Below are 19,974 nucleotides of genomic sequence, written 5' to 3' on the forward strand. Positions count from 1 at the left end.
TATCAATTTTGATCAAGTAAATGCAGCCTTGATGAGCACATAAAAATTCTTTAAAAAAACCATTACAAATCTTACTAATCCCAAACTTTTGAGTGGCAGTATCAATAAACTGGTTTTGAAAGTATGTTAATAGTACACACATTTCAGAAGAGACAGACAGGCCTCACGTTCAAATGAATACACTGGCACATGCATAATAAATAAATTTATTAAAATGAAAATCATACTTTACATCATAACCAGTTCGCCAGATTAAAAAAAAAAAAACAGAGTCAGCTGCATCAGCATTTGGTACGGTCAACGGAGAGCAAAACAAGTCACTGTTAAAGAAAGAGAAACCATAGCGTAGTTTTGGCATGTTTACGCAAACCACTGGCCTGCAGTGAGGAACGTGTTTGTGCAAATGTCAGAGAATCACGTGAACAGCATATTAGACAACATTTAAACACCACACTCACACTGGTGTTTCAATGGAAATAATTCAATGCTGTTTGCTTATGAATGGACAATTATTAAAACTTTGATTGCTTTTTGGTCTGTAATACATCCAACTACTCAAACATGAATGCAATTCTGGATCGCAATTCATAAACACAGAAAAATGCGAGCTGTAAAGCATTGGCGGTAGATGAGCCGGCCTGCAGAAATCTGGAAAACACAATACTATAAAACTGCGTCAATACTGTTTTTCTCGTCCTTAGAGGCATTTTGCACAAGGATTGCGTGGGCATATTTACAGCCCGGAGGAAAAGACGACTCTATAAAGATGACGTCAAAGCCACAGAAATGTGTCTTGAATCATTTCTACGAAAAAAAAAAATCCCCTAGTAAATCTGAGAGACAACGCAACCCTGTCAAAACGCTCTTACAACAGGGACTCACTGTGTGTGTAAATCACTTGAAACCCAAATGTTTCAGAACAAAAATGTGTTTTAATAAATTAAAGCCACCCTGGTTAACCATAGACATGCAGGAAGTAACAAACAAACAACTTGTTGAAGGAATGCTTCACCCAAAAATGAAAATGAGTTTGTTTCTTCATCAGATTTGTAGCAATGTGTCAACAATGGATCCTCTGGAGTGAATGGGTGCCGTCAGAATGAGAGCCCAAACAGCTGATAAAAACATCACAATTATCCACAGCACTCCAGTCCATCAGTTAACATCTGGACAAGACAAAAGCTGAAACAAATCCAGAATTAAGACGTAAAATACATATAATCCAGGATAACACTTCCTCCAGTGAAAAAGCGGTCTGGTCTGAATCAGGTGACTTAATGACGGATTTGTTTGAACTTTTGTCTTCTCCAGATGTCAACTGATGGACTGGAGTGGTCTGGATTACTTGTGGATTATTGTGATGTTTTTAGCAGCTGTTCGGACTCTTATTCTGACAGCACCCATTCACATCCATTGGTGAGACAGTGATGGAATGACACATTTCTACAAATCTGATGAAGAAACAAAGTCATCCTAATCTTGGAAGCACTAAGGATGAGCACTTTCAGCAAAAATTTCTTTTGGAGATGAACTAATTCTGACGGCATCCATTCACTGCAAAGGATCCATTGGTGAGCAAGTGATGGAATGATGTGTTTCTAAAAATCTGATGAAGAAACAAACTCAACCTAATCTTGCATGGCCTTAAGAATGAGCACAGTTTCAGCAAAAACATTTTTTTTGAGGTGAAATAATTCTGATGGCACCCATTTACAGCAGAGGATCCATTGGTGAGAAAGTGATGGAATGACACATTTCTACAAATCTGATGAAGAAACAAACTCAACCTAATCTTGGAAGCCTAAGGATGAGCACATTTTCAGCCAAAAAAAAAAAAAAAAAAAAATTTGTGAGGTGAACTAGTTCTGCCGGCACCCATTCACAGCAGAGGATCCATTGGTGAGACAGTGATGGAATTACACATTTCTACAAATCTGATGAAGAAACAAACTCATCCTAATCTTGGAAGCCTAAGGATGAGCACATTTTCAGCAAAAAAAAATTTTTTTTGAGGTGAACTAATTCTGACGGCACCCATTCACTATAGAGGATCCATTACTGAGACAGTGATGGATTTTATACAAATCTGATGAAGAAACAAACTCAACCTAATCTTGCATGGCCTTAAGAATGAGCACAGTTTCAGCAAAAAAAATTTTTTTTGAGGTGAAATAATTCTGACGGCACCCATTCACAGCAGAGGATCCATTGGTGAGAAAGTGATGGAATGACACATTTCTACAAATCTGATGAAGAAACAAACACATCCTAATCTTGGAAGCCTAAGGATGAGCACATTTTCAGCAAAAAAAAAAAAAAATTTTTTTGAGGTGAACTAATTCTGACGGCACCCATTCACTGTAGAGGATCCATTAGTGAGACAGTGATGGTTTTATACAAATCTGATGAAGAAACAAACTCATCCTAATCTTGGAAGCCTAAGGATGAGCACATTTTCAGCAAAAAAAAAATTTTTTTTGAGGTGAACTAATTCTGACGGCACCCATTCACAGCAGAGGATCCATTGGTGAGAAAGTGATGGAATGACACATTTCTACAAATCTGATGAAGAAACAAACTCATCCTAATCTTGGAAGCCTAAGGATGAGCACATTTTCAGCAAAAAAAAATTTTTTTTTGAGGTGAACTAATTCTGACGGCACCCATTCACTGTAGAGGATCCATTAGTGAGACAGTGATGGATTTTATACAAATCTGATGAAGAAACAAACTCATCCTAATCTTGAACGGTCTGAGAGTGAACACATTTTCAGCAGATTTTCAATTTTGGATGAACTATTTAACTGCTTTCACATGTGCATTATTTTGGTAGGAAGAGTTTAATGGAAAGCTGTGTTTGTGCAAGTCTCTGCTCAGTGATGAGGCGTTCGTATCCCAGAGGTCAGTGACGACTCTTGCGTGGGCACCACTCTGTTTCTGGATAGAGCAGGCAGTGAAGCGTTTTAAACCTGGAGAGACAATAGTTGCTTCATAAAACCCAGCAGTGGAACTTTATTGTGAAGTAATAGGAAAGCAATGTTGTTCAGGGCTGTATGTGTGTGTCTGCGTACCGTGTCGGATCTTCAGCCAATGAGAACGCTCCTCCAACATTGACCACATTCCTCCTGTTCTCAAATCCACCATAACTGAGGGTCACCTATGGAGAACGGAAACACAGAAAGTGAGGATTTCAATCCCAAGAGGCATCATGAGACTGGAGTAGGCAGGTATTGTGTAAGTGGGATATATATTTACACAGATGTGGGAACAATCTGGGATCAAAGCCAGATCCTGCTGCTCAGGACACTAACAAACACTGCTTTACAAACAATGGAAGTGTATGATAGTTTAGACAACCATGGTGCTACAATATTAACCAGTCCCACCAGGATTACACCATTTTTTGTGATCAAAATCTAAAATATTTTTTGTAATATTGACCATATTATGTATGACACTAGATGTACAATAGTCACACAAAAGAAAAGCAAGCATGAATCTTGCTTTTTTGTCTTTTTACATTTTTTTTTTTTTTTTTTTTACACAATATTTTTGGTTAATAAAAGTCAAATATAAACAAAATAAAGCGTGCTTTAGTTAAGGTAAAAAAACCTACAGAGATTAAAATGTTTAAAAGTAAAATAAAGAATTGCAGTTTTCACTAAATGAATTAAATATACTGATCCTTTATAAAACTACTCATATTACTAAGTCAAGAGCAGTGCGTTTTTTTATTAAAGGATTACTCCACTTTTAGAATAAAAATTTCCTGATAATTTACTCATTTCTTCCTTTCTTCAGTTGTGAACAATGTTTTTTTTGAGGAAAACATTTCAAGAATTATCTCCATATAGTGGACTTCTATGGTACCCATTAGTCTGAACTTCCAAATGCAGTTTAAATGCAGCTTCAAAGGACTCTAAACGATCCCAGCCGAGGAAGAAGGGTCTTATCTACTGAAACGATTGGTTATTTTCTAAAAAAACATTTACAATTGATATACTTTTTAACCTCAAATGCTCATCTTGTCCAGCTCTGCATGAACTCTGTGTATTCCAGTTCAAGACAGTTAGGGTATGTCAACAAACTCTCAAAAAATAGGACTATTTTGAAGCTGGAGGAGAAAGTGAGATGGGAGTTTTTCCACATACCCTAACTGTCTTGAACCAGAGCGCACAGAATACACATGCACATCACAGATGAGCATTTGAGGTTAAAAAGTATATAAATTGTACAATTTTTAGAAAACAACCAAATGTTTTGCTAGATAGGACCCTTATTCCTTGGCTGGGATCGTTTAGAGCGCTTTGAAGCTGCATTTAAACTGCATTTTTAATCTTCATTCCATGGGGCACCATTGAAGTCCACTATATGGAGAAAAATCCTGGAAGGTTTTTCTCAAAAAACGTAATTTCTTTGCGACTGAAGAAAGTCACAAATATCTTGGGGGTGAGTAAATTATCAGGAAAGGTTTATTCGGAAAGTGGAATCAACTTTACATAAAATAAAGACATCAACTGCAATCACTTCAAGACCGAATTCACAGATCCAATATATTTTCTCACAAACGGTTTACATGAATTGTTTATAATTTAGTGTATTTGACTGTTCAATGTGTCAAAAAGTAATTATTTTGTCCTTAAATGGCAAATTATGCCATATTACAAATAATGCATTATACTGAACAAACGTCTTATAGCCCACGGTGGGTTGAGTGCTCTGACCTGCTGGAGTATGTTGTCTGTGGGGAGTCTCTGCAGGTTCTCCAGGTGTGAGTGGAACAGGCCTGTGTGAGTCAGAGGAACCTCCAGCAGAGCCTCGATGATATAACCGATCGTACAGTCGTCCGGGAGCCGGATCTTCTCCGCAGTCGTAATGAAGTTTCCAAGACTGAGAGAAAAAAAAAAGAAAGAGGAAAATATGTGACCCGTGCTGGCAAAATGAGTTGTAATGAGCTAATTTTCCACAAAGAAGTTACTTTTATTGTCATATTCTCCATTAAAATACTTTCAAAATGATAAAAAAAAGACAGAGCTACAGCCGTTTGAAGGCAATAGAAGGTGCGGTTTCCAATACAGATGTGCAAAACTTATCGATATTTTATAATGTTGATTAAAAAGTATTGCAAAATGACATAAATGTGAAAAAGCCATTTCCATTGCCGTTTTGCGAAAAAATGTCTCCTTTTTTCTAATTGCCTAAAAAGAAAAAAAACTTTTGCGATATATGGAAGTTTTTGCACAATTGACGTGTTTCTATGAGGCGTATTTTCAATTCACAATTTCAGTTTGCACAATTTAAGGGGTAATGGAAATGCAGCTGGAATCAGCAGAGCTAATTTTGAGAATAAAAAAAAGTTTTCTGAAGACTCCAAAGCAAACTTTATTTAATAATAATTACTATATTATCAATCACAATGTAGCTATTTTTTATTGTATCTTTGTTTTTAAAAAAATAAGAACAAAGATGCAAATAAACAGTTTAATAAAGAGCAGTGAGTGATTCTGACTTTTCTTTTAATGTTTGCTTGAGAGAGATCTATTGTAAGACCTACTGGATCTAATATAATGTTATATACAGTGCCTTGCAAAAGTATTCATACCCTTCATTTTGTTTTGTTGCAGCATTATGTTAAACTGTTTTAAATGAGTTTTTCCCCACATCAGTTTACACTCCATACACCATAATAATAAAGCAAAAACCAGATTTGCAAATGTTACACATGCATTAAAAATAAAAGATTGAAATAAGTAGATTGCATAAGTATTCATACCCTTAACTCAGTCCATAGTTGAAGCAGCTTTACAGCCTCAAGTGTTTTTGGGTCTGATGTGAGCATCTTTGCACATCTGCATTTGGCAATTATCTGCCATTCTTTGCCTCACCTTTTCACCTCTCCATCTCTGTCAGCTTGGACATTTTCTAGAGTCCTAGTTGTTCCAATCGTCTTCCATTTTGGAGAATGCTTCTGTCAACCTTCAATGCAGCAGATTTGTTTCTGAACTCTTCTCTAGATCATCGCCTTAACGCAAGTCTGTCTCTGAGCTCTACAGGCAGTTATCTTGGTTTTTGCTCTGATCTGCATTTTCAGCTGTTAGACCTTTTCTGAGAGGTGTGTGCCTTTCTAAATCAGACTCATTCACATGAATTTGCCACAGTTTAACTCCACTCCAAGTGTAGGAACATCTAGAAAAGGGTATGAATACTTATGCAACGGGATCTTTTTGGTTTCTTATTTCTAATAAATTTGCAAAGTTGTTTCAAACCTGTTTTGTGCTTTGTCATTATGGTGTATGAGATGTAGATTGATGTGGAAAAAAACTCATTTAAAGCAGTTTAACATAATGCTGCAACAAAACATGAAAAAAATAAAGGGGTATGAATACTTTTGCAAGACTCAAGACTACTGTCTCAAATTGTTCCCCAACCATTAACTAAACGTTCATGTAAGACATAACAGATTATGTTTGTGTGAATCTCAGCAAGACATAATTCACAGTAATGTACGTTATAGGGAGATCATGCTCTCGGAAAGGTTAAGTTTTTAAATGTTTCATCATCATGGGTTTGAAAAATCACATTTCACTGGTTTGGACTCGTGTCATCAAAAATTCAACAAATATTCACAAAACATACTTAAAATAGACCTTCAACTTGTGGTGAGAAGCAGCAGCAGTCGTCCAGAAGTGAGCAGAGAAAAAGGCACTCCTCTCAGGGAATGACAAATAAAGATCATTTTAGAGGTTTAATTACTATTTGGAGTATTGGGATCGCTAAAAGAGGGCTTAACGAAGTCGTTTTTGTGAAATACCCAAAATCTAGCAGGACACATGTGATTTAAATAGCAACTCACACAAGGACTTTAATTCAGTGTAAAAATGATGCGCTTACATTTATGCAAAAACAGTCAGAACTACCAAAAGACAGCTTATGATTTGCATGTAAACCTGTTTTAGAAGCCTATACGCAAATAGACAAACCGACAACAGGAAAAGCAGTTTACACATGATTTCGAAAGTGTTTTGAATATATAATTAGGGGTTCGAGTGCGTAGCACTGAAAAAAACAAAAAACTAAAATTGACGTTTTGGCCATAATCTCGTAAACCGCTTGTCGTAGACTCAAAAACTTTACATCATTGCGTTCCTTGGGTCAGGCCGAACAAAAGTGTGTTACAAAATTTGAGCTGCGACGCACGGTTGACCCCAAAAAATGGACGTGAATCCGAAACCTACTTTTGCGAACTAGTCCTAGGTTTTTCACCCGATCGGAACCAAACCAGTGCAGAAATATTCTCTGGACACTGAATATCAATAATTATCAAAAAAAAAGTTGAATTTTTCACTCACGGTCGTAAAGGACCACCAAAACGTTCGAAAGTGAGGGGTCAATTTTACTAAAAAGACTATAACTTTTGAACGGAATGAGATATCTTCACCAAACTTGGTACACATGTGTATAAGTTCAATCCTTGGTCGAATCAAAAAAATTGCGGAGCTTGACCACTTGGTGGCGCTATAAGACGGAAAAAACATATTTTTGGCTATAAATACACAGCAGTTAGTCCGATCGACTTGAAAATTGGTATGCAGACTCTTAGACCAAAAGGGCACAAGGGTCTATGAGGACATTGGCGTATCTCAAAAAACATGGCCGCCATTGGCAATTGAAGTTTGAGCACCTATTTGACAAGGTTAACGGAGGTCAATCAGAACAAAACTCGGTGGGCATGTTTGACTCACGGCCCTAAAGGTCTGCAAGAATTTTGAATGAAATCGGCCACTAGTTGGCGCTAATGAGTTTTTTGGCTCTGTAATCGCGCGGCGTTTCACACATCCACACAATATGCATATCATTTGATAGACCTCCTCATGCCGAGAAAAATTGCTTCAAGAACCATTGCTGTCAATCAAATAGTTCATTAATTATTCACAAATATGTTAAAAACCTACTTTTGCGAACTAGTCCTAGGTTTTTCGCCCGATCTCGATCAAACCACTGAAGTAATATTCTCTGGACTCTCTAGATCAATAATTATCAAAAAAATGTGGAATTTTGTCCTTTGGTTGGCTATAATGGGCTAATTTAGAAAAGGGGCTGTGACCACACATACTCAAAAGCCTATAAAAACTAAACAAAAACTCAAAACTTTACAACAATTGGTGTCAACATGTACGAGGTGACCCTCAACAAGCATGCAAAGTTTCATGAAGATCGGACCATAGGTGGCGCTATAACAGTTAAAAAGGTGTCCAAAATATGAAAATTCTATATTAAATGACCTCAAATTGCTACAATAAAAAAATGCTCATATATTCACTCAAACACTACATCTTCATATGATGTCATTTATTTAATGTTGAACTGCACCTTATCAGCATAAAAGCCCAAAAAGGCCTTAAATTCTCGAACCCCGCTCAATGCTGCTTGCAGCTTTAATTATAAGTTGTTGATGTCAAAATGGTTGCATAGTCAGGTGTGTGTATGCTGAATAAAGCTGACAACTAAGAGTGCTGAAAGATGTGTTTACATGTGAAGTGGATAAAATAATGCAGAAAGAACCCACACCGAAGCAAATAACACCGTTTATGATTTTCCATGAGCTTACGCAACTTCTCACATCATAATCAGTAAGATCACTGAGCAAAAAATAAGTGTGAACTCGCCTCGCCCATGGACTCATCTTGAGAGCTAAACCTCGGCTGATGCAGAATCCAGCTCCTCCAGTGGCGAACCAGAACTTGACTGAGACCTGCAGGAGACGATCAACAATAACTAGCTTTTCTTTCTTCTGCAACAACACATTTCATTGATTAACAGTGACTGTAAAGACTTTTATCATGTTTCAATTTCTATTTCAGATAAACACTGTTCTTTTAAATTTTATATTCATCTGTAAAATAAAATGTATGATGTTTTTACAAAAATACTGGATAGCACAACTGTTTTCAACACTGATGATAATCAGAAATGTTTCTTGAAGAGCAAATGATTTCTGAAGGATCGTGTGACACTGAAGTCTGCAGTAATGATGCTGAAAATTCAGCTTTGATCGCAGAAATAAATTAGGGTTTAACAGATATTCACATAGATAATAGCTGCATAAAACTGTAATAATATTTCAGAATTTTACCATATTTTTGATCAAATAAATGCAGCCTTGGTAAGCTTAAAAATGGTAAAAGTTTAAAAAATTCCCAAAATATTTACACAGAATGCATGATCATAACATTAAATTTAATTAAAAATCTGAATGTTACAATAATAGTAAAAGTGGTGTATCAAATTAATAACAAATGCTTTATTTGGCAACAAAAATCAGAATTTTGCTTTAAACACATTTTTTTAATTTTTTGAAATGAATACAAATACATCTGGAGAAAATCTCAATTGTTTTTGCATAGAAATTGTTGGCACTTTTCTTTTTACTTTACTCACAATATTCTAACTGTTTTTATTATTTGGCTTGTTTGTGGTTTAACAAATCCACTACAGTTGTTATGTTACTGAATCAGCCCTATAACCCTTTCTTTAAAGTCAAAAGGCAAGACAGGCTCACCGATCCGTCGCTCTTGACCCTCTCAGCGGCCTCTATGGGATGATCCAGACTGGGTCTGCCCAGATACACATCCTGTGTGTGAGAATAGGACGACAGCAGCTCCAGCAAACTGGACAGGATCACGTAGTTATCATCATCCATGTGACAGAACCACCTGAGAGAAACAGAGAAAATACACGAAACTCTCACTTACTACTGCTCAAAACTCTGGAATAATTACCATTTTTAAATGTTTTTGATCATCTCTTATGCTCAGCAAAGCTGCATTTATTTAACTTAAAATATAGCTAAATTGTTCAATAATATTATAATTTAAAACAGCTGTTTTCTATGTGAACATCTGTTAAAATGTCATTTATTTCTGCGATCAAAGCTGCATTTTCAGCATCATTGTCGCATGATCCTTCAGAAATCGTTCGAACATGTCGATTTGCTGCTCTGCAAACATTTATGATTATTATTAATGTTGAAAACCGTTTTGCTGTCCAACATTTTTGTGAAAAACACCAAACTTTTTAATTTTTTTTTTTTCACAATGAATAAAAACTGCATTTATTTTAAACAGAAATCTTTTGTAATGTTATAAATGTCTTTTTATATCAATTGAATGCATCCTTGATTAATAAAACTAATCATTTCTTTCTTTTTTTAAAAATCTTATATACCCCAAACTTTTGTGTATCATGGTTTCCACAGAAATATTAAGCAGCAAAAACATTTAACATTGATAAGAAATGTTGCCATAAAAGGATAAAAAAAAAATGCATAATATTAAAACCACTAATTTTAATTGTAATATTACTCAATATTACAGTTTTTACTGAAATCATCATCAAATAAAAGCTGTATGATGACTGTACACTTTGATTCAATGCACTACATGTCCATTAAGACCTTTTGCATGTGCTGCCCAATATTTTTGTGAAAAAAAAAAAAGATACATTCAATTTTTAGGATTCATAGATAAATTTCAAAAATCTTAAAAGTTCAAAAGAACCGCATTCATTTAAAATATAACTGTAACATTATAAATGTTTTTTTCTGCCACTTTCGATCAATTTAATGGATCCTTGATTAATAAAAGTAATTTATTTATCTTATATACCCACGTACACATTTTACATTAATAATATTACTGTTTTTACTAAATTTATCATGTTTCTTGAACAGCAAATCAGAATATTAGAATGATTTCTGAAGGATCATGTGACACTGAAGACTGCAGTAATGATGATGAAAATTCAGCTTTGATCACAGAAATAAATTACAATTTAACTGAAATATTCACAAAAAAATTGTTGCATTAAACTGTAATAATATTTCAAAATGCTGCCTTGATAAGCTTAAAAAAAAAAAAAAAGTTGTGTGACAAACATGTTTCCCAGCGTTCCCAAAATATTTACTCTGAGAATACAATCATAACATAAATTTAATAAAAAAATCTGAACGTTATAATAAATGGTGTATCAAATTAATAACAAATGCTTTAAATAAATAAAGTTGTCAGAATTGTGCTTTAAACACATTTTTTCCTTCATTTTTTTGAAATAAATACAAATACATCTGAAAAAAAAGTTATTTTAGACAACAGAAGAAAAAAAAAACAACATACAGAAAAACCTTGAAAACCCCAAACGTTTTTGCGACAAGTCTTTTCGCAGGCAGACTTTACTCACAATATTCTATTTTTATTATAAAAAAATATTATATTACATAATACATTTATCATATATAAAAGCAGCCTTGGAGAGGAAAAAAAATAAAAAAGATTTTCAAAAACATTACAAAATCATATTTTATCTTAACTTCTTACCAGTGCTGTAAGTGAATGACACAACTGCTAATAGTGCTGTATGATGACTGTACGCTAGGATTTAATGCTCTACATGTGCATTAGGAGCTCTTGCATGATAATGTAAGATGAAAGATGAACTCAACTTTTTCTGTGACTCGATGAACTTGTCATACTCCACAGACATCTTGCAGCACAGGGCCTGACGCGTATGAGCCGCAGAGCAGTTGGTGTTGATGATGTTCAGCCCTTCAGGAGACAATGACAGACCACTCCTGATTTATTATGAGTTACATGACATTCAATTACTCCACATTCATGCCATGATGAAATGAAGCATGAATATGAGCTGCTTCTAACTAGGAGTGGCTCGGGATGGTCAGCTCTTGCAATGAGAGATTCGCAATGGTATCTAGATGCTTTTTCTGTTAATTTAAAGCTTCAACATGACTTAAAATAGAGCTGCAAAATGATCAGTCACGACTAACTGATTCAAAATAGAAGTTTGTTTGCATACTATGTGTGTGTACTGTGTATATTTATCATGTATATATATAAATACACACATAAACTGTATGTATGTATTTAAAAATATATTTACATTTATTCATTTAGCAGATGCTTTTATCCAAAGCGACTTACAAATAATTACAAAAAATATTTCCCAATTGTATGTATTATATATAAATATTCATCTAATATATTCTTCCTTAATATATACATGTTTGTGTATTTATATATACACATAATAAATATACACAGTACACAAAAAACTTTTATTTTGAATCGATTCATTGCAATTAAGGGTTTGCAGCTCTAATTTAAAGTTTTTTTTTTAATTTAAAGCTCATTTTAATGTCTCTCCATCTTACCTGCTTTCTGTCTGAGATCTTTATCCTCGATATCAGTGAAGATAAACGTCTGAAACAGAGAAAGACAAAGTTCAATGCCAGATATAAACACAGCGTTCACTTGAAAACAATCTGTAGTGACAAAAACTAAAGTCTGAAAACATATTTACAACTGTTGGTCAGGGATTTACTAATCTTTTTGAAACTGTTATAACATAACATATTTACTTAAAAGTATCTGCTGGGAATTTTTTGTTAAAAATTCAACAATTTAATGATGCATTCGCATGTCCACAGTTCTGTTAATGGTCACATCACATGCAGGAAAAGTGTTATTTCACTGTCATTAAAAAACACGTTTTTTATTTTTTTTTATTTTTTATTTATAATAATTTATTTTTTAATATTTATATGTATTTTTTTCTATTTTACTGTTTTTAGTTACAGTTTTAATTATTTTCTAAGCCATTTGTTTAACACACACACACACACACACACACACACACACACACACACACACACACACACACACACACACACACACACACACACACACACACACACACACACACACACACACACACACACACACACACACACACACACACACACACACACACACACACACACACACACACACACACACACACACACACACACACACACACACACGATGGACTTTTGAGGATGAGATTTTTATGATAAAAGCAGTTTTTGCTACCATCCTATAACACCTGAAACACTGTCTCCATATTATTATGGTGAAACCACTGTCAGTTTTTAAACATACATTTAGCACTATTTTTTCCAGGCTCCAGCACTGGAAATGAAAAGCAATCTTAATATTTTCCAACACTTGGTACATCTGAGTTACTCTTTGGAAAACTGAACAAAGCCACTTTAAGAACGTCTGTTTTTGCCAGCGTTGAGGATTAAAGCTTTCCATGAGGAACTCTTCGATATGAACGCTTTATTATCTGTAGATGCTCAGTGGACCTTTTACAGAAAGTAGAAAGTCTTAAAAGGAAAAAACCTGGTGGACTTTGTCACAAAATCTGAACACTGCAAGTCTAACAGGCAAAGAATGTTTCTTCTGGCATGAGATGGCATTTAATACCGGAGCGGTTTTCACCAAACACAACCTCGCTTTATGAGCCAATCTGAGAGTTTGAAATCTTCAGATTTCTCCTGGGCATCGGGCTCCGTTGTGCAATGGCAAAACAATGGCGCTGCGCTGTTTCACAGGTTAAGTTAATCTCGGGGCCCCTCTGGGCCCCACACTCAGAGCTCCGGAGAGGCCTCGGGAAGGGGAGGGCGTCTGCTTTGGCAGTCAAGTGAATGTTCTCGGATGAAAGCAAACACACGCGGTCTTGTGTCTGCGGCTCTCAGGTTGCTGAGGAACTTCCTCTTCCAGGGGGCCCGAGGGGCACCGGGACCAAACCCCCGTTAAACACCACACTGTTAATGCAGCAGGCACACCGCCAGAGAGCAGCTGACACACACTTCCTGATCACACTGTGTGTATTCACACCCTTAAACACGCCAACGACCGACTGCGAAATCACAGATCCGGATACCAACAACTCATGAGTCAAACCAAGCTCTCTCCATGCATTTTCTTCTCCTTTTTTATACACCGTTTCAATATGGACACATTTAACCTCTAAGGTATATTTTGGATTTTTTTACTGATTTTTGCATACCTGAATTTGGGGTGACTTGATAAAAATGGTCTCATTCCACAGAAAATACTTTACATTTTAACAAATGGGTGGAATAATTTATATTTAAAAAAAAAAAAAAAAAAAAAAATCTAATTCCGATATTTTTTTTTATTTGAAAGTCTGTTTTTTAAAGATTTTGGCCCATTGTCCTGCAGAAAGCTTCTTTTGATTTCGCTAGGTGCCAGATAACGGGGGGAAAAGAATTTTCGGTAACACTTTACAATAAGGTTTATTAGTTAACATTAGTTAACCATATTAGTTAACATGAACTAATAATGAACTGGACTTATACAGCATTTATTAATCTTTGTTAATATTAATTTCAACATTTACTAATACATTATTAAAATTTTTTTAACATTAATGCAGTGAGAACTAACATGAACAACTGTATTTCCGTTAACTAATGTTAATAAAGATTAGTAAATACAGTAACAAATGTATTGTTCATGGTTAGTTCATGTTAGTTAATACATTAACTAATGTTTAACTAATGAACCTTATTGTAAAGTGTTACCGAATTTTCTTTGTAAAATTTTGTTTTTGAAAGTTATTGAAATGTATTTGAATGGAGGCAATATATTCTTTAGGGTTCAATTTTCTGCATTTTTGCATCCGTAGCAAGCATTTTTAAAGGAGTTTTGACACCTTGACATTCTGTGTGTGACAATTTGCAGAATTAAAAAAAAAAAAAAAACACATGAAAGTGTCGGACTTAGAGTCTTTCAGAGACAATTCCATCAGTTCTGAGGCTTATTTATTTCACTTTTGGTGTGAAAGGGCTGTTACAGTTTCCAAAAATATAACTTTTGGGCTTTTTGTTATTAAAACAAAGCTCAAGTGAAAAAAGTAATGTAATGCATTACTTTCAATAAAAAGTAACCAAGTAACGCAATTACTTTTTCATTGAGTAACGTAATATTGTGATGCATCACTTTTGAAAAATCTAATTCCAATTAGGGGTGGGCATAGATTATTTTTTTTAATCTAGATTAATCTAGATTAAATCTTGGAATTAATCTAGATTAATCTAGATTAAAATGGCTAATTTGAATTCTGCTGAAGGCATTCAGAATATGTGTGCTACCCAAATAATGACTTAAAGTCTTTGAGAATGGATCATAAAGCTCATAAAGCTGTTCTATGATAATTTGTTGATGAAAATAAATTATGTTCAATTAGATGTACTTGTGTTTACTAACTAACTATGAAATTATTTTTTCTACCTATTAGATTGTGTTTTTTTTAACGTCAACACCTACCCAGCCCATTACATGTTACACCGTACTTTTATTTTGACAGGTTGCCGAGAAGTTTCTGTGTCATACAGTATATGATATGATGCTATTTTTCTCAAATGAAACGGTAAAAGTGACACTCACAGCAGTTTGGGAGATAGAGTTTATCTGTTCATGTGAGATGAAAATGCCAAAAATTACCGGGAGCGTCACGTGTGTTTCAGTATGCGTGTAGTAAAAGCTCGTCTCCGCAATGCATACATACAGCTAGGCAAACGGAACATATCGGATTCATATTAAAACGGTCTTTTTGCATTTCAGGTTTCACATACACTAGTCCATATCGCGATTTGAATTAAGTGACTGACCAACATTTGATTTATGAATCCAAAAAACGACGAATTTACGTGGCATTTCGCTATAGTAGATTCGGTTTTTATGAATGGAGGACGACGCGATCCCGTCTGTGTTTTGGCGGAGGAGACTTAAACGCGCGACCATATTCTATAGTCTTCGGTATACATCCGCGTTAAACTATCAAGGTGAAAGTCATCATAGCTTGCGTAGTTTAGACCCAGCTCCCAACCCAAATTTGAGAATAGATTAACGGCGATATTTTTTTTATCGCGCGATAAGAGTCTCACGTTAACGCAGCACGTTAACGCCGATAACGGCCCACCACTAATTCCAATATATATTTTTTTATTTGAAAGCCTGTTTTTTTTAAAGATTTTGGCCCTTCATACTGCAGAAAGTTTATTTTGATTTCACTAGGTGCCAGGTAACAGGGGAAAAATAACTTTGTAACATTTTGTTTTTAAAAGTTATTAAGATTTATTTGAATGGAGGCAATATGTCCTTTAGGGTTCAATTTTCTGCGTTTTCACATCCATAGCAAGTATTTTTACAGGTGTTTTGATGTTTTGACATTCTGTGCGTGACAATTTTCTGAAAAAAAATTGGCTTGTTTATTTCACTTTTGGTGTGAAAGGGCTGTTACAGATTCCAAAAATATAACTTTTGGGCTTTTTGTTATTAAAACAAAGCTCAAGTGAAAAAAGTAACGTAATGCATTACTTTCAATAAAAAGTAACCAAGTAACGCAATTAGTTATTTTTCCATTGAGTACGTAATATTGTGATGCATTACTTTTAAAAGTAACTTTCCCCAACACTGGTCATGACTTTGAAACATTCCAAAACATCCTGAAAATCAGTACTATCATATCAGTACTATATTGGGTATTAACCAATATTATGTTTTATCTATCTATTTGGGTTAAATACTTTAAGATGTCCACATCAAAAGAAATTTACAAAAGTGGTTTTATGTCCATAGAAAGCACATTAAATGTAATTATAAAACGGTTAGTTCCATTCCTCAATTCTGATTGGTCAGCAGCTGTGTTTTATTCACGATACAGCACTGCTATGACCGCTTCACCCAACGTTCTGTGTATCATTGAACCTCCTTAGCAACCACCCTTAGCAACGTAAACAAAGCTTTAGCAGTTAGGGACTACTTTTTACAGCGGAAGGCAGTTAATGATTTCACTTTATGAAAAAGTACAACCTAATATATATAAATTAATATATATTTTTGATATTAATATTTTTATTGTGTGGTAACCGTTTTATAAAAGCAATAAGGTACTTGAGGCCGTGCTGTATCGTGAATAAATCACGGCTGAAGGGGTTGCAGGCACTCCGCTTCGCGTCGTGCCTAACAACGCCCTTCAGCCGTGATTTATTCACGATACAGCACGGCCTCAAGTACCTTATTGCTTAAGTAAAGCATCTACTTTTAAGGGTTTAAATTTTGGAGAATAAAATGTCAAAATATTTATGTAAAAATTCCAACAACATGCTTATTCTGACTTGTACATATTAAAATATTAAAGTGAGAATATTAAATTTTGATTGTCTTTTTAAATTCTTACTGACAAATGGGCAAAACCTAGGATAGTGGCAAAAAAAAAAAAAATAAAAAAAAAAAAAAAAAAGTAGATTTACAACTAATTAGTATTTGGGATGAAAGTAATTAATCTTTTATGTAGGGCTGGGCGATTAATCGAAAAATAATCAAAATCGACATTCAGAACCTATAATCGTTAAAATTTTTCCAGGAAGATTATTTCAATTACTTTCCCTTTAAAAAACACAAGCGCTCCGTTCCGTTATTCCGCCGACATGTCGATGGAGAGCTTAAACAGTATTTATACAGTAAAAAGTATTTACAGGATATACAAGGGTAATTTTATTTAGAGGAGATACTGCTTATTTTCTACTTTTAATATGAAAAACATTGAAAATTATTTATTTTGTTTCCAATAGTGCAAGTTATTTATTTTCACTAATTTAAGAAAAATGTGACTTTTCGTTTTAAGCACTGCTTGCTTTAATTTCAGTTGTTCAACACTGATGTTCAATTAATAATCATAGATAGTAGATAGTGTGTTTCCTTCAATTATTTTAAAATCAAGTAATGCACCCTTCATCCAAAAATCTCTCGCTTGTAATATGTGAGCATATTTACTGTACAAAACTTGTCAGTGAACTATGAGGGCAAAAAAATAAATATTATATAAATATAATTAAATATAATTTTATTAATAAATAAAATAATCGTTCATTAATCGTAATCGGGTTAAAATGTTCAATTAATCGAGATTTTGATTCTAAGCCAAATTGCCCAGCCCTACTTTTATGTCATAAATTAATTTTGTTGTAAATAAGCCTGACAAGATTGTTACACTGAATGAGGCAAATGTATGATATTTATGTTTTGCTTTTAAACAGAAAACTTTACTTTTTTGGGAAAAACAACAACAATTTAAAGCAGTATTACACTTACTGTTTTTATGCTTTAACCCTTTTAAACCCATTTACTAGTAGTGTTGTTAATAATTGTTCATGTAAATTAAATCTTAATTAATTAAGCTCATTTCTCTTATCTTCACATCTTTGCCATAAACATCTAATTGAGATTTTTCTGTTAAAAATTCTCTAGTAAAAAAGTAATAGTATAAAATAAATGCGTTTTAAATCTAAGTATAGTTCACAAGTGAATTAACGCATTTACGAACATACCGCTTGAGAAAAAAAAAGCTGTAAGTAAACTTTATTTGGAGTACCACTTGTGCAAAATGCACATTTCTTAATATTAAGTTTAAAATGTTTTAATATGACTATTGATGAACTTTAAATAATATATATACTAAAAAAAATTATTTTATGCTATTTATTTTTTACTAGGGTTGCGATTTAAAATTTTGCAATTAGAAAAATTATAGGTTTGCCGTGCTTTTTTGTAGGGATGCACAATTGGGCCAGAATTTCGTGATTACATCACTTATTATTATAATAGCCAAATAAAAACGCAACAGTACTTTTGAGCAGTTAACATAAAAGAGCACATGGTCACTTTAAAACATGCAACAAATATTAACTGAAGCTTTTGCAATTTGATAACAGCACCAAGACATTTTTTTTATTTAAATTTATTGCGGAGCCTTACTTTGCCATTATCTAACAATTATTTTTATTAATCTAACACAGTTAAATGTAATCTTAAGCAAATCTCAGAAAGAATATACTTTTTTATACTATATATTTTAATGTTGTGAGACCTACATTCATATCTTTTCTTATTAAGAATTTTAATTTTTGGGTGAACTATCCCTTTAATAAGATCAAAAAGTAAGTATTGGGAGTTTTACCTCTAGCGGATGACAGAATAATTGACTAGCGAGTATTTTCACACCCTTCCCTACCTGTTCCTTGGCTCTGGACACCCATGTCTGGGACAGGAGCTGCAGTCTGGACTTGTGATATTTCCTGGTGGTCTTAACGGCAATAAAAATGTCTCTCAACTCCAAAGAGTCTTTGGAGCGGGCCCCAGGGGAGCTGGCGCGTGCAGCGTCTCCCTCCAACATCCTCGGCTGGTCCTCGGGTCGCTCCGCGGGAGGAAGCGGGTGAATGAAACGGCCGTCCTTGGCATCGCCGCTTCCTTGGCCGGGGTTCCCGTAAAGGTCACGCCTGCGTCCGGCTCCGGCTCCGGCTCCGGCTCCGGCGGGCTTGGCACGGGGCCTGGGTTGGGGCAGATCCGTCTGACGCTGAGGAGGTTGTAAGGAGGGGATGAGGAGCACCAGTAGGGCGCAGAACGCCAGGGAAAGCAGGAAGCAGGTTTTGTTGGTGCCGACATGGGATAAGTGCATTCTTCCTGTACTCAACGCCAGCTCAACCGCCCGCGTCTGCCTGACTCGCCACTACAGCGCCCATCCTCACTGCATCACTGCGGACCCTGCGCAAACAAAACCACATGAGCATCAAGACATTAGCGTCTTTACCTTTACATTAATCTATCAGCTTCAAGGACCCAAGATTAGGATGAGTTTGTTTGTTCATCAGGTTTGGAGAAATGTGTGATTCCATCACTTGCTCAGCAATGGATCCTCTGCAGTGAATGGGTGCCGTCAGAATGAACAGCTGATAAAAACATCACAATAATCCACAGCACTCCAGTCCAACAGTTAACATCTGGACAAGACAAAAGCTGAAACAAATCCAGCATTAAGACATTTTTAACTAAAACACACGAGTCCATAATCCATAATAATGCTTCCTCCAGTGGAAAAAGTGGTCTGGTCTGAATCAAGAGAGAAATCTGCAAAGATCAAACATGATGGATTTTTATATAATTAAACCTATTTTTTTAGTAGCCTTTGTGCACAATGCACATTTCTTAATATTAAAAGTAAAATGTGTTTTAATGTCACTATTGATGAGGATTGTATGATCTTTAAATAATA

At 34.8% G+C, this 19,974-nt stretch overlaps 1 protein-coding gene across 2 annotated transcripts; it reads right to left on the reverse strand.

Annotated features, from left to right (window-relative positions):
- Positions 1-327: 327 nt before the first annotated feature.
- LOC141298108 (beta-1,3-N-acetylglucosaminyltransferase radical fringe-like) lies at positions 328-19,380 on the reverse strand. 2 transcript variants are annotated; one of them, XM_073828619.1, is made up of 9 exons: positions 19,126-19,380; positions 18,937-19,089; positions 12,224-12,272; positions 11,498-11,600; positions 9,560-9,713; positions 8,667-8,752; positions 4,725-4,890; positions 3,072-3,157; positions 328-2,969 (listed from the first exon to the last, which is right to left on the reverse strand). In XM_073828619.1, the coding sequence occupies exons 1-9, from the start codon at positions 19,378-19,380 to the stop codon at positions 2,903-2,905; spliced, it is 1,119 nt and encodes a 372-aa protein (XP_073684720.1). In that variant the 3' UTR covers positions 328-2,902. The 2 variants fall into 2 exon arrangements, with proteins under 2 accessions (XP_073684720.1, XP_073684719.1); XM_073828618.1 differs by having other exon boundaries at positions 18,937-19,380.
- Positions 19,381-19,974: the final 594 nt, after the last annotated feature.

The sequence above is a fragment of the Garra rufa genome, chromosome 22 (assembly GCF_049309525.1).
Source record: "Garra rufa chromosome 22, GarRuf1.0, whole genome shotgun sequence".
In the NCBI taxonomy this organism is placed as follows: Eukaryota; Metazoa; Chordata; class Actinopteri; order Cypriniformes; family Cyprinidae; genus Garra; species Garra rufa.

Excerpts from the sequence above, each read along its gene's own strand:
- LOC141298108 (XM_073828618.1), bottom strand. The coding sequence starts at position 19,380 with ATGCACTTATCCCATGTCGGCACCAACAAAACCTGCTTCCTGCTTTCC. Across the intron at positions 12,273-18,936 it reads TGTCCAGAGCCAAGGAACAG|ACGTTTATCTTCACTGATAT; the intron begins GTAGGGAAGGGT and ends TCTCTGTTTCAG. Across the intron at positions 3,158-4,724 it reads CAGACAACATACTCCAGCAG|GTGACCCTCAGTTATGGTGG; the intron begins GTCAGAGCACTC and ends CGTTCTCCATAG.